The sequence below is a fragment of the Ursus americanus genome, chromosome 23 (genome assembly GCF_024610735.1).
Source record: "Ursus americanus isolate L20-20 chromosome 23, mUrsAme1.1.p, whole genome shotgun sequence".
NCBI classification, from domain to species: Eukaryota; Metazoa; Chordata; class Mammalia; order Carnivora; family Ursidae; genus Ursus; species Ursus americanus.
The window spans coordinates 1838280-1863907 of record NC_142149.1 but is presented as its reverse complement, the minus strand read 5'-3'; the positions used below and the strand labels follow the sequence as shown (position 1 = coordinate 1863907).

At 62.5% G+C, this 25628-nt stretch overlaps 1 protein-coding gene and 1 long non-coding RNA gene across 4 annotated transcripts in view; both read left to right on the top strand.

Moving 5' to 3' along the window:
• Nucleotides 1–19560, top strand: part of RPTOR (regulatory associated protein of MTOR complex 1) — a 317986-nt gene extending 298426 nt beyond the window's left edge. For all 3 annotated transcript variants that reach the window (XM_045813984.2, XM_045813983.2, XM_045813988.2), the window contains 9 exons: nt 1681–1795; nt 3316–3440; nt 5577–5681; nt 12646–12752; nt 14159–14286; nt 15554–15640; nt 16549–16665; nt 16994–17123; nt 17728–19560. In XM_045813984.2, coding sequence (XP_045669940.1) covers nt 1681–1795; nt 3316–3440; nt 5577–5681; nt 12646–12752; nt 14159–14286; nt 15554–15640; nt 16549–16665; nt 16994–17123; nt 17728–17796 — 983 coding nt within the window. In that variant the 3' untranslated portion in view covers nt 17797–19560. The remainder of the gene's footprint in view (nt 1–1680; nt 1796–3315; nt 3441–5576; nt 5682–12645; nt 12753–14158; nt 14287–15553; nt 15641–16548; nt 16666–16993; nt 17124–17727) is intronic.
• An 86-nt stretch (nt 19561–19646) lies between these two features.
• LOC123803034 (uncharacterized) lies at nt 19647–25396 on the top strand. Its single transcript, XR_006782735.2, has 3 exons — nt 19647–20313; nt 22306–22952; nt 23231–25396. It is a non-coding gene; the product is annotated as an uncharacterized LOC123803034 (long non-coding RNA).
• Nucleotides 25397–25628: the final 232 nt, after the last annotated feature.

The window sequence follows — 25628 nt, the reverse complement described above, 5'->3', positions numbered from 1 at the left end:
TAGTGCGTACAGTCCCTTCTGCTGAAAGCCAGTCTCGGCTGCTCGTAGCTCTGTGCCTCCGTGACGGGGCTGTTGACAGCTGGATTTAAAGCGCTCTGGTGTTCCGGAACTCGGCGTCTGCTGGCCTGGCCGTCAGCACCCGAACACACGCAGCCAGGGCCTGCCATGCCCCATGGCTTTCTTCTCGAGGAGAGAACAGAGCTGCCAGAGCCTGACGGGCACTCTGGGAATTAGGGCATCGGGAGACTGTCTTCTCGAGAGTCTGCTGTTCCTCAGGACCCTGGTTCCACGGGCCACAGGGAAGCCGAGTCTGCCACCCACGCTTAGGCATCTGGAGGCAGACTGGCCACAAGAGCAAAGCCACACTCAGGGCTGGGGGCCGGACCAGAGCTGGGGGCTCTTGAGAAACAGCTGGGTTCTCTGGACAAAAGCAAATGACTGTCTTTGTAAACCAGGGTCAGGGGTTCTCTTTTCCGGTCTTTGCGGGAAAGAGATGCCTCCTTGTTAGAACAGAGTAGGGGGAGCTCCTGGACGCAGCCACTGGAGATGTCAGCCAGTGGGACTTCGAGATGCAGAGGTCTGTGCGGTGGACCCGGCCACCAGAGAAGGGGACACTGGTGACACCACTCTCCCGCTCAGCCGCCCGTGCGTTGTCCGCAGTCAGTGTGCAGTGTTCTTTCTGAGAGCCGCGGGGCACCGATGAGAAAGGGAAATGATGCCCGTAGATTAGCCCTGTGACCTGTGCCCAGCATCGCCCTGGCCGCCTCAGCCAGCAGGACCATGTTGTCACATACGCGCAGTGCACCCTGACTTGGGAGCCGGGTGTCCCCAGTGTCTCCCAGCAGCCCGCGGTCTGGGCCCCTCCACAGACACCCGCGGCCAAGGGTGAGGGCGTCTCTGGGTAAGAGCATGTCACCGCCGCCGTGGGCACCACCTCTGGGGCCCTCAACCTTGTCCTCAGGTGGTTTTCAGTGTTTGCTGTTTCAGCAGGGAGGGGGCAGCTGTGAAGGACCAGGATCACTGTGAGGCCAGCGCCAGCACCCTCCAGGGTCCCTGGGGCCAGGCCGGCGCCCAAGGCCACGACACTGCAGGGCCCTGTGCCCCTGGCTGTTCAGGATCAGCCACGTGTTCGTCACCAAAAACGCATCTAACCCTGTCTTGGTCTCTTGGCCTTTTTAGCCTCTTTTAATAGTTTTTCTAAAACAAACTCCTTCAGAGCCCCGAGGGGCCTCTTTCCTGGGGCCCAGTGAGTAAATCCCCATTCAGCTCCCCTGCGATCTGTGGAGACTAGGGACCACCCTTCCGAGGGGCCCACCAGGACTTCAGCTGCGTGTGTGCCCCATGCTGCCACCTGGGGCTGAGCTGGAAATGGCGGCCCTTCCGCTGTCTTCATAAACTCCTACCGCATCGCACTTGTCTGAGGTCGGCTCGTGCGTCGTCGTGTGTAGACTTGATAGGCCCTGGCTGAAAACTTGCCGCGTATCCGCCTCGTGCTGGGAGCTGTGGGGGGGCGGGGACGCTGCGGTCGGGGAGCCAGGCCCTCGTCCGACACCTGCTTGGCCTGTGTGCCCCCGTGCCCTCCCAGGTCCCCAAACGGGAGGCGCGGCTTCGGCCGTGCTAGCACGACGTCATCCCGGGTGCTGTACGTTGAGGCCCATCGCTGTGTGTCTCTTTGGGCAGGTATCGCCAAACTGGACGACCAGATATTTCTCAACAGGAATCCCGGTGTCCCCTCCGTGGTCAAGTTCCACCCCTTTACACCATGTGTGGCCGTGGCTGACAAAGACAGCATCTGGTACGCAGGGCGCTTGTGTCTCAGCTGGGGACAGCCACGCCCCGCGAGCCCTCCGGGCCGCTGCGAGGGGCAGGGCTCGGGAACACACGGAGAAATGGGCGGGGTGGTGACAGGAGCTTGGGGCGTTGGCGCCAGTACCCACGGTGGGCTCCTCGAAACTGCACCGTGCTGGAGATGCACGCACGAGGGCTGAGCCCTTGTTACCACCTGTGAAGAAACTAGCAGTAAGGCACCAAGTTTAATTTGTGACAGGCGTTGCCCTTTTGCCATGGAGAACGTACCCACTTCGTGGGGGAGGAGATCAGGGGTGTTCCCCCCCTTTGTTTCTTCTTCCTCTTTTCTTTATCCTGGCAAAATACACACAAAATTTAGCATCTTTATCCTGGCAAAATACACACAAAATTTAGCACCGTAACCGTGTGTAAGTGCGCTGTTCCGGGGCACCAGGCACATTCACCCTGCTGCACGGCCGCCACCGCCGTCCGCCTCCAGAGCTCTTTCTGTCTTGTAAGACCGACAGTCTGTCGCCATTCGTCACTTACTCCGCCTTCTGCTCCCCCAGCCCCCGGCGCCCGCCATCCACTGTCTGTCTCCGGATCTGAGGCCCCAGGGACCTCACCTGCCCTTGTGTGTCTGGCCCCTCGCACTGAACACAGTGCCCTCGAGGTCCGGCCACGTTGTGGCAGGTGTCAGGATGTCCCCCCATGCAGGCCGGTGACAGCCCCGTGTGTGGATGGACCACGCTTTATCTAAAGTCCATCCAGCAATGGACACGTGGGTCATTTCCACATTTGTTCTTTCAGTATGTTCGTATGGTCAGCCTTTTTTTTTATTTTGTAAAACATATGTCCATTTTTAACTCAGAGGAAGGCAAAACATAAAGTAGAATAAAGTCTGGCTTGGTGATTTATTGGGTTTGATTTTGTTAGAAAAGGAAGCCACAAAGCAAAAATCAGCATGGAGGACGGAGTCTTTGATGTCTGCCCTCGAACAGCTTCTGTTCAATACCGAAGGAGCTGAACTTTATCTCAGATTCTAATTTGCTCCGTGCCACCCACCCATTTGTATTTTTAACAGCTCCCTTTAAAATAGAAAGAGAAATGTTTATTAAAGATTCTGTAGACGGTCAGGTATTCTTAATAATTAAAATTATAACAGTGCTGAGGGATATTGTTCATTCGCTCTGTGTCTCCCAGACACAGCGCTGTGTCCTCTTTGTTGCTTTGCGCCCATGTCTTTATCATGGCCGTTCCATTGGCGGCTGTGAACCAGACTGCTGTGACGTGGATGGACTGATGTCTCAGCACACCCAGCGGTGGGACCGCCGTGACCGACCCCCTGGGGGCCCCCATACCGACGCCCAGCAGCCGTGCACGTGGGCTGTTTTTCCACATCCTCCCAGAGCTCGTGGCTCTCCGTGGGTTTGCTAGTGGCCACCCTGGCAGGTGTGAGGGGGGATCGCCCTGTGGCTTTTGTTTGCATTTCCCTGATGACCGACCTTCCTCTCTCCTTCCCCAAAGTTTTTGGGACTGGGAGAAAGGGGAGAAGCTGGATTACTTCCACAACGGAAACCCTCGGTACACCAGGGTCACCGCCATGGAGTACCTGAACGGCCAGGACTGCTCGCTGCTGCTCACGGCCACGGGTGAGTGGGGCATGCGGGGCCGGGGCACATACTCACACACAGCTGACCCTGATGGTTCCTCGGGCAAAGGGCACTGCTCACAGCAAAGGCAGGAGGTTTCCTGGGGAACAGGCTTCCCCACAGACAGCAAGGCAAGCAGGTGACCAGTGCCTCCTCTGGGGCCCAGGCCTCTGCTGACCAGGAAAGGCCCTGTCAGCCTCTGTCCCTGTGGCCCCTGTGATGCCCTTGGAGGCAAGGCAGGGGCGGGGGGGTGGTCCTGGAGCACAGAGGGTGAGGGAGGCAGGTGCTGCCTCGGCCCCTGCGGGGTCTCCCGCCCTCACTGCCGGCTGGTTACCACGCATCCAGCTCCTCTTCAGGCCAGGCTTCTGCGCCCTGGCAGGTCGCTGCCAGTGCTGGGCCTCGTGCTCGCTTTCTGGGTCTGAAATGTCACCAGTTTACCCCTCCCGGCAATGGGTTTCCCAGTGAGCCAGCCCGGGTGACAGCCGGCTCCTTTAGCTGTTTTAAGAAGAGATCCCACTGTTTGTGGGTGATGAGAAGTCACTGTTGGTCGAACTGCACCTCCTTCAGGGATGACAGGCCTGGGGTGGGACAGGCAGGCAGGCGAAGGGGGTGCACAAGGCAAGAGGGAGAGGAGGGCCAAGGTAGGCATGCAGGCTGGCTCCCTGCATTACCCCAGTCCTGTCCTGTCCTATCCTGGGCCTGTCCCTGTCCTGTCCTATCCTGTCCCTGTCCCTGTCCTATCCTGGGCCTGCCCTGTCCTGTCCTTTCCTGGGTCTGTCCCTGCCCTGTCCTGGGCCTGTCCCTGTCCTGTCCTGGGTCTGTCCCTATCCTATCCTGGGCCTGCCCTGTCCTGTCCTGTCCTATCCTGGGTCTGTCCCTGGCCTGGCCTGGGCATGTTCCCATCATGGCCTGCCCTGTCCTGGGTCTGTCCCGTCCTGTCCTGGGCATGTTCCCGTCATGGCTTGCCCTGTCCCTGCCCTGTCCTGGGTCTGTCCCGTCCTGTCCTGGGCATGTTCCCATCATGGCCTGGCCTGGCCTGGCCCGTGTTAGGCCTGAGCTTCTGAGCCATCGACATAGTTGAGCTGACTGTACTTGGAACGCTGCCTCCCCCTTCCTTCAGAGGGTTCCTGGCCCCCACTGTGAAGGCTGTGCCCGTGGGGAAAGGTCCTGCTGGCAGCCTCCCTCCCAGGCAGTGCCACCTCAGGACCAGATGAAGTTGAGCCACAGCCGTTCCTTCCGCTGCAGGCATCCGGGCGGAGGGGCGGACGAGCACCCGGGGCAGTGGGGGAGGGGGAAGCCAGGGCGGCTCAGCGGAGGCTGTAGGACAGGTCACACTGAGCACCTCTGAGCGCCGAGGAGGTGGGGAGAGGGTGATTTCCCGGCACAGCGGGCACAGGAGAGGGTCCCCAGGGGGTCCCGATGGAGGAACACAAGGGCTTGGGTTCCAGAGCAGGGAAAGTTCACTGTCACAGAGACCAGGGACGGGACGGGCATAGGTGGGGATGCAGCCCTGCAGACATTCAAGTGACCTCGTCCTCCCTCCGTGGTATGAGGCAGGTGCCATCCCCAGGCGGGAGTCACCTCAGGGCCACACATGAGGGGCTGGTGAGTCGGAGAGCGGGGTCTGGGGTGGCTGTGAGCAATGCCAGGAGGAAGGACACGGGGTAGAGCTGCACGCTCACGCCACTCAGGCATGCGGAAGAGCGCAAAGGCCCTGGGCTGAGTGTCAGCGCAGGGAGGGGCGGCCAGCCTGCCTCCTGCTGTGGGGAGCCTGCGAGGCCACAAGCTGAGGGCCCACCTGTGTGGGGCAGAGACAGGAAGGGGTGCGGCCGAAGGCCTGACTTGGCACGACTGAGTCACTGGAGGGAAGGGTGGCCACCTGAGGTCAGAGGTCGAGGGTAGCGGCAGGTCCCACTGTGTCCCTGTTGCGGCGTCCCCTGCGGACCAGAGTCTGAGGTTGCCTGGGTGGACATGGGCCTCCCAGGAACCGGCCCCACTGCTCCTACACTGGGCCACCTCACGGGAGACATGCAGAGTCTCCTGTCTCGTGGCACCGTCACCTGTCACCCGGGGCCTTCCTCCGTGTGCCCCAGCAGCCAGGCCTGCGTTCTCACCTCCTGCCCTTCTCTCCCCAAGATGATGGTGCCATCAGAGTCTGGAAGAACTTCGCAGATTTGGAAAAGAACCCAGAGATGGTGACTGCTTGGCAGGGGCTCTCGGACATGCTGCCCACAACCAGAGGTGGGTCCTCCCTGGGAGTGGCACAGCCCCAGGCTGCCGGGCCCAGCCACCCGCATCCCCCTTAGAGGTGGCTCCCCCCAGGCCGCCTTCAGACTCCCCAAACCGTAAGCCAGCCGGCTTCCTTCTCCCGCTTGCCATGAAGTGCTTCCCCATCAGGAGACGGGGTCCGTCTGAGGCGTGCACCTGCCCCAGCCTCCCCTTAGCTCGCAGCCTCTGTGGCTGGGAAAGGACGCGCCACTGGGGGCCTAGGGAACCTGTGTTCTGTGCTCTTTGTGCCCAGACTAACTCCCTGTGGGCAAGGAGAGCGTCGCGGCACACAGGTGTGCCTGTCTGGATGGTGGAGGCCGAGGACGCTCGCCGGGCCCTCGCGGGGCCAACAGAGGTGCCCTCGGAGCTGAGCTGGTGTGGCTGCGGCGCGGCCGGCCGGCTCTGCCTGCTGCCTGTGGGGTGGGCACAGCCGCCATCCCGCAGGCCGGTCCTTCAGGGGCCAGGGCGGGAGCCGCCCTGGTGGCGGGCTCTTCTCCGCTCATGGGCCCGCTGTGTTGCCGCTGCACGTCGACAGTCTGTCAGGTCTGGGTTCCCGAGACACCCAGCCGTGGGGTCGTGCGTGGTCTTGCCACTGAAAGGACAGGGAAAGCGGCTCAGTCCTCCTGCCCCTGCCCTGCCAGCCTGGCCTTGCTGCGACTCCGTCCACTTCCCATGTGGCCTTGTCTGTGTCCCGACATTGGGTGGCCATGCTCTTCACGGCCAGTCATTGCTGTGGCTCCTTCTCTCCCCTCTGTCTGAGCGCCTGCCCTGGGGAGTCGCCAACCTTGGTAGGTGACCTCGTGCAGTACGGGCAGCTCCGGGCACACTGTCTCTGTGGGTGCTTTAAAATGTCACTGTATTTTTTAATTATCTTAGGAATAAAATAGTCACCCATGTCTATCTCTGCCACCTAAGGCCCCAACACGGCCTCCTCTGTGTTGCCTGGGCCCCTTCAGGCCAGGTCACGTGCTGACGGGGATGATGAACTGACAGTCACCGTGTCCTTCCGCCTCTGTCTCGGTTTTCTCGGATGAGAGCAAAGGCTTGTCTGCCCCACAGACCCCACCACCCCGGCCATGCTGGCAGCACTGACGCCCCATGACGCCCTGCCCTGACCCAGGCACTCGTGCTTGCAGCCCACCCTGCAGGTGGTGGGCCTGAAGATGAGGTTTTTGGTCCTTCACTTCCTGGCCGCTGGGTCCGGAGGGCCGACCGTGGTGTTACAGAGATCCAGACTCTAAAATGTGTTTGTCCGTTTCCACTGTCTGCTGGGCCTGGATGCTCCTGGGTCATGGAACCACACGTTCCAGGTACCCTAACCCATCTCTGCCCCGCGGATCTACGTTGTGAGGAAGAAGTCCCCTCTTTGGCGGGTTTCAGATTGGGTGGTACATCCAGAGCCTGTCCCCAGGATAGAATCAGGCAGGGTTAGGAGTCTGCATCTCGGGTAGCGCCCACCACACCCCACCGTGGGCAGGGAGATCAGCCATCCCAGGAACATGGAATGTGGTCGCGTGTGCTCGGGTATTGTAGTTTGCTGCGCTGGCCGGAGTCCTCAGCTTTTTAAAAACCTCCATGCGGCTGCACACAGAGCCTGCACCGGCCAGCCTGCAGCACCCCCACCCCAGGGCCAGAAAGCGGGGTCCCAGCCATACACAGAGCCTGCACCAGCCAGCCTGCAGCACACACCCCACCAGGGCCAGAAAGCGGGATCCCGGCCGTACACAGAGCCTGCACCGGCCAGCCTGCAGCACTCCCCCCACCAGGGCCAGAAAGCGGGGTCCCGGCCGTACACAGAGCCTACACCGGCCAGCCTGCAGCACACCACCCCCCCTCCCAGGGCCAGAAAGCGGGATCTCAGCTGCACACAGAGCCTGCACTGGCCAGCCTGCAGCACTCCCCCCACCAGGGCCAGAAAGCGGGGTCCCGGCCGTACACAGAGCCTGCACTGGCCAGCCTGCAGCACTCCCCCGACCAGGGCCAGAAAGCGGGGTCCCGGCCGTACACAGAGCCTGCACCAGCCAGCCTGCAGCACTCCCCCCACCAGGGCCAGAAAGCGGGGTCCCGGCCGTACACAGAGCCTACACCGGCCAGCCTGCAGCACACCGCCCCCCCGCCCAGGGCCAGAAAGCGGGGGTCCCAGCCGTACACAGAGCCTGCACCAGCCAGCCTGCAGCACACACCCCACCAGGGCCAGAAAGCGGGGTCCCGGCCGTACACAGAGCCTGCACCGGCCAGCCTGCAGCACACCGCCCCCCCCTCCCAGGGCCAGAAAGCAGGGTCCCAGCCGCACACAGAGCCTGCACCAGCCAGCCTGCAGCACTCCCCCCACCAGGGCCAGAAAGCGGGGTCTCAGCTGCACACAGCATGCACTGGCCAGCCTGCAGCACTCCCCCCACCAGGGCCAGAAAGTGGGGTCTCAGCTGTACACAGAGTGTGCACCGGCCAGCCTGCAGCACTCCCCCCCGCCCAGGGGCAGAAAGCGGGGTCCCGGCCGTACACAGAGCCTGTACCGGCCAGCCTGCAGCACACCGCCCCCCTCCCCCGCCAGGGAGCGAGCCAGCGGTGGCCTTTTGCAAGGGGAGCCCACAGCAGCCTGCTCGCTCCCAGAAACGCAGAAAGCCAACCCACCCCAGGAGGACACTGGCAGGAGAGGTGAGGGTGCCCAGAGAAAGGAGGAGGCCCCCTGCAGCGGTAGTGACCTACAGGAGTGAGGTGCACTTCATTCGAGGGCAAGATGAATCTTAGGAGTGTCACTTAAAATGCAGCCAGCACCTTTGTTCCTTCTGCTCCTCCCGCCGCGTGGAAGTGGAGACGCGGGGCTGGCTGGAAGAGGTGTCGGTGAGAACGCCAGTGGCCACGCTCCATTTCTGGGGAGCGAGACATGGTTGGGACTCCGGACCCACGGGAAACAAGAGGAGGCCGGGCGGAAGCAGGAGGGCCTTCTGTGGAGGAGGGTCAGGGTGCAGAGTCGAGCCCTGCGTTCGTCCCCGCAGTCGCGTATAGCTCTGAGAGACTCCCTTCCAGACAGGAGCCTCGCTGTCTTAGGTGAGGGGCACCTGCAAACAGTCCAACACAGCGGAGCGGTTAGGCTCTAAGGCCCCCAAACCGCATTCCGGCTCTCTCAGGAGGTTTGTTTCCGCACAGGTTGCTCTGACCCTGCGAGCTAACACACCAGCTGCGTCCCAGCAGCGGGAGTTTCTCACACCTCCCCTTAGAGCACCACGGCCCTGGGGCAGCCTCCCGGTCTGGGCTGTGCCCCCACCCGTACAGGGCCTCCCCTGCCTCCCCTAGGCTGCGCCGTGGCTTCTCAAGGACAGGGGTGTGCCGTGCCTGGGGTCCAGGGCCCCAGCGGGCCAGCGCTGTGCAGGTATTCTGGCAGCAAGAGGCTCTGGCCATTCACTGGCTATCGTGCACATCTCAGAGGCCAGTTTTGAGGACACTATCCGTTTAGAAGAGAGCAAACAGCTGAGTTGTCGAATTCTTCTGTGTTTCCATGCTGTCTGGCAGAGGTGGCATGGCCCCACGGGAAGAACCAGGCAGTAATACGGGGGGGCTCATTTGGGGTCCTGGCTCCACCTCACTTCCCTTTTGTTTGCTTTTCTGAAAGTTACCAAACAGTTTAGGTCCTTGACTGCAATGGGGATGGTGGAAAGATGCGGCCTGCAGGCTGGCCGAGGTCCCTGGGCCCCGAGGGGACGCGCCCTGCACGCTGGCTGAGGGTCCCGGGGCCCCTGTGTAGGAAGCATCCCGTGCAGAAGACTGGGGCTCGTGGGTATCCCATCTGTACCCTCTGTGGCCCTCCTGTGGGACAGGACCGCCATGTGCCTGTGTTTCTGATCAGGAAACCAGCGTTGAGGGGGGGCAGTGGCTTTCCTGGCGATGGGGGCTCCGTGTCCAGGGCTGTCCCTCTGTGCTGTGTGTCTCAGGGTCACAGGGTCAGAGAATATGGCTTTCACCACGTTTCCGGCACTTGAGCGTCCTATCTAGGGTCAGATTTGTCTCACATGCACGGCGTCTGCCTCCCCGACATGGTGCACAGGACTCAGGAAAACCCAGCCGCATGCAGCGCACAGACAGCTTTCTAGTCCGCTGACTGCAACACTTGCTCCCTGCTACTTTACCCAGAACCTGCTTGGCATCACAGAGTCTGGAGTTCACAGGGATCCAGAGCTCACGCGATCACTCCCTCTGCTCACAGTGGGAGCGGACACACTCCCCGAGCCGCTGCGCCAGATGGAGATGCCGAGGCCCGGGGTGTCAGCACCCAGCTCACCGCACCTGAGAGGGTCTTCAGAGAGGCCATTAAGTCAGAACAAGAGCGTCAGAGTGGGCCCTGACCCACCTTGTTGAATCCACCAGGAAGAAGATGCGTCAGGAAGGAAGGTGCCCTCCACCCCTTCCCTCAAGCCTGGGTCGGCCGTACAGAACAGAACAGAGCAAGCCGGCTTCTCACACCCCCGGCGCAGAGCAGCTGCGACTCTTGCCTCACGTCCTTGGGTCACCCTCCCCACCCCATACCCTCTCCGCTTGTCCCCGTGACCCCAGACTGTTCCAGATCCTCACTGACTACATGGACACCGAGCACCAGGGGCCGGCCAAGGATGTCTGAACACACAGGCGGTGTGCTCTCTGCCACGTCGGCCACGCCGCATGTCCTCCCTCAGGGGCCTGCGTGCTCTGCGGCTGTGTGGGACAATAGGCCCATCCCGCCAGGAGAGAAGCCTTAGCAGCGGCCTCTCCAAGCTCTGTTCCCGGGACAGACTGGGAGTGCTGCTGTCAGGTGGGCGCAGAGGTGGCCCGGCACCAACCCGCCATGCTCCCCTCCACTCCTCCCCCAGGGCAGCGGCCTACAGGCTGACGCCCAGCGCCTGTGGTCCAACCACAGTGCTTTCGGACTTGGGAATTCGCGTGTTCTTTAAAACCCCTCACAGAGTTTATACAAAGCAAACGACTTTTAGTTTTACAAATTTTACAAAGAATGCTTCTTGAAGCTGGAGCCTTTGCAGAAAACCCAGGCCCCACCTTGACCTGGGGGCCAGAGAGCATGTAGGTTTGCCCGAGGCCAGTTGGACACAGACAGACGAACTGCCCGCCCCCCCCCACCGTGTGATCAACTCATGCCTGTCCAGCTTCATCCTTCTCTCAGGTCACACCTGACCTTCTAGCCCCATTTAGACTTGGGTCTTCGGGGCCTTCGACAAGCTTCCCTTTGAGTCCTGTCTGTTCCCTGTCGTAGAAGGTCGTGCATCCCCCACCATACGAGGCTGTGCGCTGCCCGGCTGTATGGCCGTCCCTGCGCCGTGATGCAAGGCCATCCACCGCTCATCACGTGCTCTTGGTTCTCCACTGCGTGAGGGCGTCGGGCCCCGTCATGTGAGGGGCCCCAGACAGAAGGCTCACAGGCGGGCGGGGTCCATTTCCCTCCCTAACCTGGCCCGTGAGGCAGTGGTTCCTGGGACACGGGCTGGGGCAGGCCACATGGGCGTCCTAGCGGGTGCTGGCCCAGGGCCACTCTCCGGTCTCTGAACTGGTTCCTGAAGGGCTGCAGCCCATGTTGAGTGATGTGTATGGACCACCCCTGGCGCTGGTTTGGGGTTTTGACTTCAGAAGTGACGTGCTGAGGGGCACGTGACTGACATGAGCCACAAAGGGCCCAGGTTAGAAGTCGGCGCTCCGTCCTCAATGTTTCCAAATATATCAAGTCCAGTAAAAATGGGTCTGAAACAGTGGGGCTTCAGAGCCCCCTTTCCCAGGGACGGGGACCCTCGGCACCCACCCACCTCTCTCCTTTCTGGGTCAGAGAGCTTCCTGTGCCATCTCCCCCCCGCATCATGAACACCCCCCCCCCCCGACTCGTCCGCCTTTCCCTGCTGCTGGCCATGCCCGGACCCTCGGTGTGTCCCTGGCCAGGAAGAGCTCCTGGCATCACGATGCAGGTCGCAGCGCATGCGTCTGGCGGAGGTAGAGTACCGTAAACGCCAGCGACCGCGGGGTCTGGGGGAACCTGCCGTGTGGGTCTCTGCCACGGCTGCAGATGCGGCCTTGCCTAGGGACCGTGGGGCGCGCCCCCCGCCTGGGTGACTCCCTCCATGTGAGGCCACTCCAGCCGCGGTTTGCAGAGTCAGAGAACAGATAAATAAATGGGTCAATCAGACCCCAACCTACTGGGCAGGATGAGTCCTCACAACATGACCTGGAAGAGGAACACAGGTTCCTAGAAAATGCCCCATGTGAGATTGGTGGTAGCAGAAGCTGTCCTCGTGTGTGGACAGGTGCGCCTGGGTGGGGGATGGACACGGCCCAGCTTGGGAAGATGCCCTCGGCCTTCGGACGGTTCAGCCAGGATCAGAGTGGGCAAGTGAGGCTTTCGCGGGTCTAAAATCTTGCTTCTTTACAAAAGAACAAAAAGAAGGAAACGCCAGTCACTGTTAGATCTGGGTGGTGGCTATGGGATCTCTCCTGAATGTTTAAAACGTAACCTGGTTTTAGGTAGAGCCCCTCCGGTGAGGTTTAATGCCTCCTTAGGAACGCTGCAGTGCCAGCGTGGACCCCACCCCCGGTGCGCTCCACTCGGCCTCTGCAGAGCTCCTGCTCAGCCCCGAGAAACCGCGTCCTTGAGCCTTGATGTGGCCCAGAGAAGCGTCTCCATGCCCGCTCTGAAGCTGCAGGGCTGCCCCCTGTGCCCTGGGGTTTTGGAAGACGGGCATTTTGAACAAACAGCCCTAGGATGGTGCTATCCCGCCGGCAGACCCCTGGGCAGAGCAGGGATCCGGGGAAGACTCCGAATTGCTGCCCTGACCCAGACCGGGAGCCTGGAGCTCCCGTGGGGTTGGAGATCCAGCCGTGGCTGTGGGTGGTGTGGCGCTCCTTGGTGCTGCGTGGCTGCCCAGGACAGGCTCCCATGGTGACGCTGGAGTGGTCTGTGTCTCTCCAGGAGCCGGGATGGTGGTGGACTGGGAGCAGGAGACTGGCCTCCTCATGAGCTCCGGGGACGTGCGGATCGTCCGGATCTGGGACACAGACCGTGAGATGAAGGTGCAGGTAACCACAGCACCCCGCCCGGCTTCCCAGCTCCGCTCCCCCGCCAAACAGGCCCTTGTCAAGGAGAAGCAGGAGTAGGGGTCACGCCGGGGAGGGAGTGTGCGGGAGCTAGCTGTCTCCTGATGCACGTTTATTGTGACACTTGACCCTGCATCGCAGCGTGATTAAGCCTATGCTGATCCTAATTATTTCCCAAAATTATTTTATCCATGCAAATTAGGGAGTATCAGAAAGCAGCAGGGTGAACAATTTTAAACTGGAATGGTGAATTATCTGTGTGCTTCTTAAAGCATCTTTCATTTCCAGCTGTAATCAGCAGAGTGAGGAGGGAATTGGTTTTGACAGAGACATGCTGGAAGGGGCAGTAGGGCTGCAGACAGCTCGGGACTACCGAGATTTCAGGTGATGGTGCTGGCTGTGGCTTGAGGCCCAGGAGCTCTGGCCTACTGGCCTCCCCGCCCTGGGCCTCCCGCCAGGCCGTCCGTTACACAGGAACCCAGTGGAGGAAGGTGGGCTCCAGGCTGAACTGGGAGGGCTGGGGATGGGGAGCCGACGTGAGGCTGGGGCACAGTTGTCCAAGCTCCCACCGCCCAGGCACAGGTGACCTCCCTCTGCTCTGTGCTCAGGTCCTGCAATGGCACAGTCAGCCTTTGTCACATGTCCTTTCTGGGGCCCAGGGCTGGCCAGTCCCTGCATCCCTCCGGTGCAGCGTGGACACCCGATGCTCGCAGCCCTTACTCGGGAGAACGTGTCCCCAGAGCTTGTCTTCAGCTCGGCTCCCTGGTCTTGTCCCCGGCCCCCTCCTGCCTGCAAGTCCTCTCAGCAGGTGGTGTGTCCTGGAGGGCTGGCTGCAGCCCCTCGTCTTGTTGCGTCTTAAACGGATCGGACTCCATACTGGATTTCTTCCCCGTGTGCCCGAGAGCAGCAAACCCCTGACGATGGGAAAGTGCTTTCCCTCTTGTGGCCCCTGTTGTGTCCTGCTGTTTCCTACCAGGCATTCATCACCCCTGCCCTTCTGCGGCATTTACGGCCGCCAGGAGGAGTGGCGAGGAGGCGGCTTATGGAGGCAGAACTCCCTGGACCCTTTCCTGAGCTAATTAGGAGGATCCGTCCCTACCAAAATGTGCTTTGTCTTCCTTTTTAGGAAAGAGGGAGACACTGGAAAGTTTAATTGGCACCAAAATCCCATCCCCAGAGTTGTGTGCTGGCTGCAGCCCTGGGGACAGGGGATGGGGTCTCAGGCGGGTGTGAGCCTGACTCAACTCCGGTCCCCTGCGGGTCCCTTGAGCTCCTTGGGCCTTCGGTGCCTTCCCTAGTGGAGAAGAAGGCAGGGGTCCCAGACCAGGGGTGATGGTGTGCCTGGCCACTGGGGGGGGCCTCACCACAGTCCCTGTGCCTGGCCCCAGGACATCCCCACGGGCGCTGACAGCTGCGTGACCAGCCTGTCCTGCGACTCCCACCGCTCCCTCATTGTGGCTGGCCTCGGCGACGGCTCCATCCGTGTCTACGACCGGAGGATGGCGCTCAGTGAATGGTAATCTGCACCCCCCCCAACACCAGCACCCTCCAGACAAGGTGGTCATGTTGCCGCCAGGCTTCTGGGCCCAGACAGAGTGAGCATCCCAAAGCCCACTGGGCACCCCCCACAGAGGCCACATTCCCATGGCACGTGGAGGGGAAAACTAGCAGGGCAGGGGGCCTGGCAAGTACCGCCCTACCTCCCAGGGCACCACGCAGCACTGAGCGACGTGCGTGTCATGACTGCTCTGGGCACTGGGGGCAAGTCCTAGGCCAGGGGCCAGGTGGGGCCAGGCACTGGGGGGCAAGTGCTGTTACCTGTGGGCAGGTGAGGAGCTGAGGTCCAGCTGGCGGTCACTCGCCCGAGCCCCACGGCTGGTAAAGGACAGCACAGTCTCCTGGGGCCCCTGGGGCCATGTGCTTAACACCCACCCTGTCCCGGAAAATCCAGCCTGGCCTTCAGGGGCAAGGGAGGGGCAAGTGGGCAGGTACGTGGCCGTGGGCTGAGGGGACCCCGTGGGATGAGCCACTGGGTGGGCTGTTTGCTGCAGAGGCCCTGTCAGGCCACGTCAGGTGGGGGTCTCCCAGTACAGACCTGAGGCCGGGCCGGTGCCGGGTGGGCCTACACGCGCCCTGCAGGCTCTCTGCAGGAGGGTCCCCACAGAGAACGGGCAGCACCCCAGAAAGCCGCCATCGTGAGGGTGGGGAGCGGGGTTTCTCTCTGGGCTGGGGAAGTGCCTTACACGCTGTGTGCGACCGAAACCCATGCACGGTGCGCTTTGAACGGGTGAGTCTTCTCTCCCTCAAGCCATCGTTTTGAAAAGCCACCCTGAGCAGGCAGTGAAGTCGCAGAGCCGAGGGTCATGGCGCGGCCCCGAGGGTGCGGCTGGGGCCTCCTGGCGCTGAGGGCGGTGACGCTGGGCACCCGCGCACCCCAGCTGTGACCCGTGGTTTGTGTCCTCTGCGCCAGGGGTCTCTGCTTCAGCAGCTGCTCGGTTGGGGTTCTCATTCCTGACCCTGAGTCGCGGGACGGGAGCTGCGCGGCGTGAAGCCCTGTCCGGGGGGCTCTGGGGCAGCACTGCTGTGCTCGCAGGGGGCCTCACCGCGGCCCCACATCATGGTGAGCGGTGGGTGGAGGCCACCGACCCCGAGACGGAGCAGACCCTGACGGCTTTAAGTGAACGCTCCCGCGAAGTCACAGCGGCTCCCCAGCCTGCTCCGGTGCTGCCTGCGCCAGCGGCCTGCAGCCCTCCAGGCTCTGACCCCGTCCCCCTCCCCTGCAGCCGCGTCATGACGTACCGGGAGCACACGGCCTGGGTGGTGAAGGCCTACCTCCAGAAGCACCCCGAGGGCCACATCATGAGCGTGAGGTAATGAGCACGGAATATTCACGAGCCGTTTGCTGTAAAAACATTATTTTCTCCTCCATTTCAAATATGTCCTTGGTATTTAAACAGCCGGGAAAGGATGGCATTTCTGGGCAGTAATTAACCTCCGCTCTGGAACTGGCCAGAAAGGTCAGGGCCAGTGAGAGGCCAGGGCCACACTCGCCCTCCCACGGGAGAGCCTTGCCCGCTGGAAGGGGAGGCTCCGTGGCGGCGGGCGGGTGTGCGCGGGAGCGGGGCGGGCGTCTTCCAGCCTGTCACTGTGGGACCGCTGCGTGGGGGCGTCATCTGCCCGTAAGTCCCTTTCTGCTGCCCGGTAAATCCCGTGCTGAGAGCAGCGAGTATTTATTTGCCCGTTAAAAGGACAGCAAAATGTAGTTTACTGTCACAAAGCCACCATTTCTTCAAAGAGATGCTCTCTCCTTGTTTGTAGTATAAAAACCCAACATAGCTCTTAGAACGACACCCACCAGAGACCAAGGGCAGGAAAGGAGGCCTCCAGGGGCAACGTGTGTCCTCCTGGCCTCCCAGCCTCCCCACCTCCCCTCCCTCCCGTCTTGTAACTGCAGCCCGGGCTGCACAAAGTCTAATCTCCAGGCTGGAAAGGAAACCAATAACTCACATCCCCCCTGTGTCGTCGCCTACCGCTGCTTCATGCCTCGGAGGCAGGGCCTGTCCTGGCTCTGGGGAGGAGTCCGGGGGCTTGGTGCCCATCCTGGCTGCCGGGGCCGTGGGGTGGGCTCCTGCTGTGCCTCAGGGGCCTTCCTGGGCACTCGGGGGCCAGCCAGCCTTGGCCTCGAGCAGCACGTGTGCGCGTGGGCCCAAACTGCACGCAGCCAGCCCTCGGAGGCCGACACGCCCCGGCCTCACCAGCAGCGACCCTTTCCCGGCAGTGTCAACGGGGACGTGCGCTTCTTCGACCCTCGGATGCCGGAGTCTGTGAACGTCCTTCAGATCGTGAAGGGGCTCACGGCCCTCGACATCCACCCCCAGGCAAACCTGATCGCCTGGTAGGTGCCAACCCTAAAAGAAAATGAGGGGCCTTTCCTGTCCCGAGCATCTCAGAGCACCCAGAGTCTGCCTCGGGTCTCCGTGTAGACAGCAGGCGCTACCCCCCCATGCCTGGGAAGGAGAGCTCTTTGGAGCCACATAATTGTGGGACCCCTCATGCCTGGCTGATGGGCGGGCAGGTCAGCCCCGTGTCTGGGACGGTTCCTGTGTGAGAGCGGAGGGGGCCCCTCTCCCGGTGGACGCACCTGCCGCCCCCCATGCTTCGGCCCTGGGCCGGCACTCTCGCAGCCGGGCAGGAGGGCTCATGCCAGACCTTCTCGTGTGCAGTGGCTCCATGAACCAGTTCACGGCCATCTACAGCGGGAGCGGGGAGCTCATAAACCACATCAAGTACTACGACGGGTTTATGGGCCAGCGCGTCGGGGCCATCAGCTGCCTGGCCTTCCACCCGCACTGGGTCTGTGTCTCCCCACGCCCGGGACACGGGGGGGGGGACGGGCAGGTGGGGCCACAGCCAGGCCCCGCCCCACACCACAGGCGGCCGGCTTGCTTCTCCTGCCCTGTGTCCAAGAACGGCACGAAATAAGATCTTGTCAGGTCCCAGGGTCTCCAAGGGTCGTGACCCCCACACTGCCTCCAAAAGCAGCACCAGATTCCCCCGTCAGGCAGGGAGTCGTGGGGTACACAGACATGAGACAGCCCCCCTCTTCCTCTCACCTTTGGCCCCTGTCCTGATGCCATCCCTGCAGAAGCCGTGCAGTGAGGCGGGTGCCGGGGCGTCCTCGCCCAGCCTGTGCTCCCTGGGGAGGGGCAGCCCATCCCTTACGGTTGCTCACGCGTCCGTGGGCTCCGCCAGAGGCCCCCGTGCAGCACGGGGCTGTCCGCCCGGGTGCGCGGCACTGGGTCCCCAGACCATCCCTGCAGGGAGCTGTGGGGAGCCCCTGTGTCCCTGTGGCGGGGTGCGGGGCCTCTGCCGAGAGCCGCAGCAGGGTGGGGGCGAGGAAGCCGCATGGCGCCGTGCCCGCCACCTGCCCGCTCACCCGCCCTGCTCTCCTCTGCAGCCTCACCTGGCCGTGGGGAGCAACGACTACTTCATCTCCGTGTACTCGGTGGAGAAGCGCGCCAGATAGCGGGCGCCCCCCCGCCAGGCCTCCGTGTACATAGTGCATCCACCACGCCGCCCTGAACACTGGTCCTGACCTGCTGCCGAGGCCTCTGGGAGGCCCCTCACCGTCTGTCTGTCCGTCTGTGGCCGCTGTCACGCCCAGGAGCCCAGGGAAGGGGCCTCTGGTGGAGTCCTGCCGTGTGACAGCCCGAGGACAGTCACAGACATCCCAGCACCCTTCCCATCCTGTTTTGCTTCTGAGATTTTTTAAGGGGGAAACACACTTGTTCTATTTTGCAAGGGACCCGAGCATTGGCTCTACAAAAGCTCCGAGACAGAAGCCAGCTCCCCAGGGCTCAGCCACCCTGGTGGACAAGGGAGCACGAGGGCTCAACCTGGGTCTCTGGGCCACCGCTTGGCCATGAACCAGCCTGGGCTGCATCCCCCTGGCTGCAAGCTAGCCCGGGCCGTTTTCTGCGCACGCGCTCCTGGGGGCATTTCCAAGCAGGCTGGGAGAGGGGGGCATTCAAGAGACAGAGCCGGCACATGTAGGAGACAGCCCAAGCCTCCCGCCCACCGCCAGTCCTCACCCACTGGGGGCCTTCGTGGCCAGACGGTGCAAGGACTGGCAGTGCCCCTCCGCCACGCAGGCCACCTTCCCAGCACAGGCCCCTCTCACCACAGACCCGCTAACAGGAGGGGCCTGTGGCTTTGGACAGGTTAGGCAGGTCCTTGGCCGTTCAGCCACCGCCTTGGGCCACAGGGCCTGTTTCTCTCAAGTTGCTGCTGTTCCCCAGACAGGTGCGGTGACAGCCACCCACCTGTGGCCTCCCACACGGCTGTACACGCATGTGCAGGGCCCGTGGTCTGCACACCCGAGCCGACACATGAGTACACACTTGTGCAGTCCCGCAGCCTCCTCGCTTGCACGGGCATCACACGCATGCACAGTGCAGGGCAGCTGGAGCCCCAAGGGCGTCTGTGGGTCAGCAGTGGCCCATCTTGGACGCCTCTCGCTGGTGCAACAGAAGTTTGTGTCTTGCAGCGAGTAACGCAAAAAAGTTTCTTGGTGATTGCTTCGGCATGGGTCAGGGCGTCTGTGCATGTCACACACAGGCGTGCGTGTGTGTCTTCATGCGTCCGTGCAGGACCTCGGAGCCACGGGGATGGTTTAGCCCCAGGAAGCACAACAGAGAACTAAGCAATGACAAACAGCGCTTGAAAAACAAAACCACAATGATGATATTCTGAAAGGCATTTTTTCCATTTTCCTTGGGAATCAAGATTATTCAGATAGAGGAGTGAGCTAGCTTAACTAATTCTGCCACTACGAGGCCATAATAGTGGGAATGCGAGTGCCCTCGTGCTGCGGCCGGCGCTGTGCCAACACCAGGGCCGTGCCCCGGGCGCCGGGCGGCGCCGGGCTCCGCGGCCGGGAGGACGCATGTGCACCCCGGGAGCCGGCTCCGGGACGGGGTCCGCACGGGCTCCCGGGCTGCCGGCACCTGGCACCTGTCCGCCCCCGGCAGCTGGCCCACCGGCTGGGTCGGGAGCCGTGGACTCCAGGCCGCGGAGCCCGGCCATCTGTGCGGACACGGAACCGCCCACGCGCCGGCCGGCTGGGTCTTCTCGGGTCCCACGCGAAAATCCAATCATGGAGTTAACCGGGGCTCCACAGAGCACGCCCTGAAGGTTCGTTTATCTCTATTTATTTTACCAAACGAGAATTGAAGAGTGAACGTGAGAGCAGAAGACAACTGTTCATGACAATAAACAAGTGCAGAGGTGACCCGTCTGCAGCCTTGTAGCTTGTGGGGGCGGGGCTGGCGGGGGTGCTCGGCGGGGCGGGGTCCTTGTGGGCTCGGGGTGTGGCCGAGGGGCGGGGCTGGCGGGGGCGGGGCCTCTCCTCCCCGAAGGCTCCGCGCCCACAGGCGCTCGCAGGCGGTCCCGGAACAGGCCTCCCGAACCGGCTCCAGCCCGGGTGTGGCGAGAGGCAAGCCGCTGGGAGTGGGCGAGCCCGGGCCCCTTCCCGCCGGCAGTTTTAAACGACACAACTTGCCGCCTTGCAGCGGGAGGTGGACACGGGCGGTGCGCCGGCTGCTGCCCGGGTTCCTTCCGGAGGCTCGGAGGCCAAGTCCGCCTCCCCGCCCTCCGACCCTGGCCCGCGTAACCCCGTGATGACGCGGTCCACCCGGCGGTCCGGGGTTGCCTCCCACGTGGGGGCGTCAGCCCTGCGAAGCCCCGTCGCCCACCCGACGCTCTCCGGAGTCTGAAGACGCGAGTTGGCGGGCTGCAGAGTGAGTGGGACCCCGATGAAGGGTCCTGGATCCTTCTTCCGTGGGTATGGCTTCCTAGACGCCGCTTGCGGACCGGTTCCTGTCACCCCGGGACAGGAAGTGGGGTCAGGAATTAAGTAACTCGCCCAAAGCCACGTCCACTGGGTGGTGGCAGAACTGGGCTATCTTCACCCCAAGGCACGCTTGAAGACCTTCACCACCAAGGGTGGGGGTGCTGCGTGGGGCAGCGGTGCACCCCAGGTCCGGTGAGTTACGCACACCAGCCCCCAAGGAGGGGGCGATGGGGAGGTGTGGATGCACAGGGGTGCAGTGAGAGGAGGCGCCACTGCACTCGGGTCACGCTGCGGCCCGCAGAGCCACTAGCCCTGCTTCGGCCTTGGCAGACAAGGGGCCACGTGATTCCGGGGCTGCTAGGTCACCATCACCACCGCTGTGGGCGTCCCCGGGAGGAGCTGGCCGCCTCCCTGGAGGAATCAGCGCCCACTAAGCACTGGTGGGTTCTGCCGGGGTGAGGGGTTCTGGGGGACTCTGGGTCCTTATTCTAGAAGGAATGCTCACACCCTCGCAGCACAGGCACCTGGGCCCCAGCAACAACAGACGTGGGTCCTCCGCGCAGCCGGCTGTGGGCTGCAGCAAGGGGCAGCTGGGAAAGAAAGCAGCCGGGCCTTGGGAGCAGCACTGTGAGCCCCCCAGATTGATGACACCCCTGTGCTAGCCTCCCGTGGCTGCTGCAGCAGACCGCCACAGCCGGCTGCTGGAACCACAGACACTACTGGTTCTGGAGAGGCCCCGGCCACCTCCTGGGCCAAAACCAAGGGGTGAGCAAGGCCTCTTCACGAACTTCCAGGGGGGCACTCCATTTTCCCGCCTTTCCCCGCGACAGGGTCTGCCGCATCTCTATCTCCAGGAGCTGTTCTTGTCACGTGGCTCGGACTCGGACTCTCTGCCCCGTGTTCCACTTTTAAAGATCCTGGGGGACAGTCTCCCCACGTCACAGGCAGCTGCCGCCCGGCCTCAGGGCCATGTGCAACATCCCCTTAGCCCACATCCCCTGGAGTCACGGCCCCCAGAGTAGGACGCGGACATCCTTAAGGGGCTTTAGTCTGCCGACCACTCCCTCCGTCTACAAGCCCCAGGGAAAAGACCCTCACCAAGCAGAGCCCCCAAATGCAGGGGGCCTTCTGCCAAGAGGGGGTGGGTGGCCGCTGGAATGGGAAGGAAAGCGTCTGTCCTGCCCTCAGTGGGGGAAATGGGTGGGGAGGGGCGTCAGCCCCGGGAGTGGCCGCGCCTCCACGGGGCAGAGGCTGGACCCCGACGCAGCACCTGCTCTGCTCAGGGCACAGGTGGGGAGGGTGGCTGTTGCCATGGAAACCCGGGGGTCTGAGGGCTGCAGCTCCTGAAGCGGGTGACGTTTGTTTTCTGCAAGAAGGATACCCAGCCTTTCCGCGCCCGTGCTTCCGCAGAGAAAGTAATATCTTCCTATCAACATCGATTTTTCTCGTCGACTTGAGTGCAAACCCGGTGCTGGTAAAAGCGGACGACGGGTGCACGGCAGGCGTTGGCCACGGGGGGGCGCCAGGGTCCCGCCAGGGGACTAGCGCGCCTCCCCCGACCCTCCCAGGCCCCCAGGCCCGCCGCCCCGCAGGGGAGGACGGGAGCTTCCCGGGGCAGTGGCATCGCGTGGCGTCGTCCTGCTGGGCCACCTGGAGCCACCGCGCAGGTTAGCTGTGGCCCGAAGTTCTGTCCTGTGTCGGATTTGGGCCTGGGGACGCGTGGGGAGCATCCGCAGGCTGTCCTCTCGGTGCTGACCACGCACATCAGCGCGCCCCAGGCGCAGAGGCCCCCACAGCAGAGACACGCACACACCTGTCCCCGCGGGGACACAGCGCGCATACATGTGCGGGCACGCTTGCGTGCAGGGCTGATCCCCGTCTCAGGACGGAAGGCCCTGCAGGGAGAGTGTGGGAAGCTCTGGTTTGGGGATTCATTACGGACAGGGCTGGGGGCAGCCCTGCCACCTACGATTTACAGCGAGCAGGAGGACAGCCCCCACGGACCCATTCTTCTCCGAGTTTTTAACCAGGGGCTTTGCTAGAAACTGGGGCCATCAGCTCCTTCTTCTGGAGGGCGTGGGAGACCCCTCCCCAGCCCTGCCCAGCCTGGCAGGTGGCCCGGCCTCGGGGGTTAGGATGGAGCTTCGAGAGAGTTTAAATTACTGTCTGTTGTCCGTTCCTCAGCTAATTGGTTTCCGGGTGACCCTGGCGGCGCTCAATCGATTTCCCCTCCTTGGCAGCATCAGCTGGAAGAGGGAAAGCCCCTTGGAAATCAATTACAGCCCCTTCGGTCCACCTGAGGGACGGGGCCTTCAGCCACGCGTGAGGGGTGGGCTTCATGCCTCCAGGACAGGCCCAAGGGCGTGTGCTGCGCTCCCCACCCACCTCTCCAGCCAGAACATCCTGGGTCAGAGCTGCCCCCGAGGCCCCCGCCTGCCATGCCCCAGCTGGCACGAAGCCACCCACCTGTACCAGTGAGCGGCCTGCGCAGCCGCACAGCCTGGCCCCGGGGTCAGGAGGCAGAGGCCCACCCCGTGGCTTCGCAGGAATCTCTCCCAGGCCTTCCCTTGACAGTGCTTGTCTCCCCGACCCCCGCGCTGGGAGGTGCTGTTCACAGCAGGGGAGAGGCGGTGCAAGGAGGCTTCACCCAGGAGCCTCAGCCCAAGGGGTCTCCCTGGAGGACTGGCCAGCTGGTCACAGCACCAGTCCTAGCAGGACAGGCAGCCAAGGATGCAGATGAACGACCCAGGCGCTGCCCGCTGTGCAGAAGAAGTTGCGAAAGGAGCGTTAAGGGGGACAAGCCGCCACCCCGGACAGGAGCACTGATCCAGGTGGGCAGCAGAGCCGGCCCGGTGTGCCAGCCCTCCGCGCGGGAGTCCAGACTGGGGCCTCCCAGAGCGGCCCCCGACCGTGGTGGGAAGGGGCTGGGGGGGAGGCCGGTAGGAGCCAGGCCCAGACCAGGCACTTCCGGCCCCCCGGCCAGCTCTGAGGAAACCCCAGCTGTGCACCCCTGGGCTCCCCAGGGAAGGGGGCAGAGGCCAGCAACAACTACAACCCAGGGCAGAGCGGACCCCATGTGGGTTTTTCTTTCTTTTTTGCTATGTACCAGAACTTTCCAGACTGGAGGAAAAAGCAAATGGCGCCCCAACAAGGAGCAGCCCGAAAAGAAAACGATGACACCAATTCCATTTACAAAAAGGACAGGATACCTTGGAACAGATGTAACAGAGAAGATGGAGACTTCTTGGAGGACCGCAGCGCGCGGCGGAAGGCGGACCGGCCCAGCACACCGTCGCTGTGGGCCCAGGGGCACAAAGGCCCAGTGGCCATCAGTGGCAGTGCTCCACGGCGATCTCATTGCAATCAAAACCCCTGTCGCCTTTTTGCAGAAATGGGAAGGCCAACCCTCAAATGCATATGGAATTGCAATGCCCCCAAATAGCCAGAACAGTCATGAAAAAGCCAGGAGGGTTTGTATTTCCCTGTTTCAAAACTGACTACAAAACCACAGTGATCCACACGGCGGTGCTGGGCCGAGGGTGGGCTGCCCGGCCAGGGAAGCGAGATGGAGAGCCCGGGAACGGACACGAACATCTCCCACAGCTGCCTTTCAACAAGGCGAATGGACCCCTCCTCGGGGCGAACGGTCTCGCAGCACATGGCTGGGACCGCGGGCCGCGCGCATGCCCGGGATCAAAGGTGGGCTCTCAGCTCACACCGCACGCGAACACGAACTCCAGTGGGTCGACGGCATGAATCTAAGAACCGAAACCGTAGGACTCCTAGGGAAAAACACAGAGTAAGTCTTCATGACCTCGGGTTTGACACGGGGACATCTGCAACAAAAGAAAAGGTAGTTGGACTTCCTAAAAAGGACACATTTTGTGCATCAGACATTTACCAAGAGTGTGGAAAACGTCTCCAGAGAAGATATTTGCAAATCGTATGCCTGATAAGGTTTAATGTCCAGAACACACAAAGACCTCTTACAACTCAACAACCAAGAGACAGACAACCCGATTCCAAAGTGGGAAAGACCCTGACCACTCTTCCAAAGAAGACCCACGGATGGCCAGCGGGCGGACGGAAGGAAGCTCAGCGTCACTAGTTATTGGACTGCGGAATCAAAACCACCGTGAGCGGCCACCCCACCCCCGCGGCACCGGCCAAAATCCCAAAGACGGGCCGCGGCTGGTGCAGCGGGAGGCGGAGGGAGTGAAGCTGCGGGCCCCGCGCAGGCGCTGCTGAGCCTACGGTCACCGCGCCGCTCGGCGACTCCACTCCGAGCTATGTTCCCCAGAGAAACGAACACGCGGCCGCACGGGAGCCCGTGCCCGAGCAGCGCCATTCACCACAGACGAGGGTGTCCGCACACAACGGAGTATTTATTACTCGGCTCTCGAAAGCAAGTGCCGACACCGGCCTCAACGTGGACGGACATGGAAAGAGGACAGACACAGAAAGCCACGCACCGTGTACTTCTGTTCCGAACTATCCGGAGTCGGCAAGTCCACAGAAATGGAAAGACCAGTGGTTACCAGGGGCTGGGGGATGTGATTACTTAACGGAGTAATTACTTAACGGAGTGCGTTCCTGGGGTGATGAGAATGTTCTAGAACTACATAGAGGTAGTGGTTGCATGACGTTGTGAAGGCGCTAAATGTACTGTTCACTTTAAAATGGTGAGTTGTATGTGACGTGAATGTCACCTCAATACACAAAACGCCCAGACACAGAGGCGAGAGTGTGGCTCCAGAGCGGGGCTTTGGGCTGGTCCGGGTTTGAATCCGGGCTGCGCTTGCGGGAAACGGAAACTCTCCTACGTCCAGCACATCAAGAGGGAGGGCGGGCTGCAGGGACTCGCAGGGCAAGCCTGGGACTTGGGGCCATGAAGGGCCCGGAGGCATCTCAGGCCCTGCCTCTGTAGGGGGCACGAAGCCTGTAGCCCTGGCACCAGGCCCTAGAAACCACCGGCTCGAAGGGCGGCCCTGTGGGCAGCCCTCCCACCAACAGCCACAGGCCAGCTTGGGAGGGGGCCCCAAGATCCCTGGCGGGCAGCTAAGTGGCCTCTGAGCGCCGAGTTCAGGGGCAGGTTGTTGCCGTGCACCTGCTATCCCCTGCCGTGTGACAAAGAGCCCAGCTCAGCCACTCACCGCAAGCCCATCGTCACCTCCGCGTGGGAGGGTCAGGGTGCCGAGCGGCCACGCGGGTGGTCCTGGCTCCGAGCTCCCTCTGTGGGGTTGCATCAAACTGTCGGCCAGGACAAGGCCCATGCTTTTATGACCTAGTCTCAGAAGCGCCAGGCAGTCCACAGTCACTCAGAGTGGCACGGGCACCGTGTGGGAGGGGAGGCCCAAGGGCCCTTCTGGACCTGTCCACCCCTGCAGCTCCTGCAACAGCACAGCTGAGGGACAGCCCCGCCCAGCCCTTGCCCCCTACCCCTGGGCCTCTGCGCCCACACCCATGGTCCCCCGTCCCGCAGGCCCCTTCTCTACTCTCCCACTCCC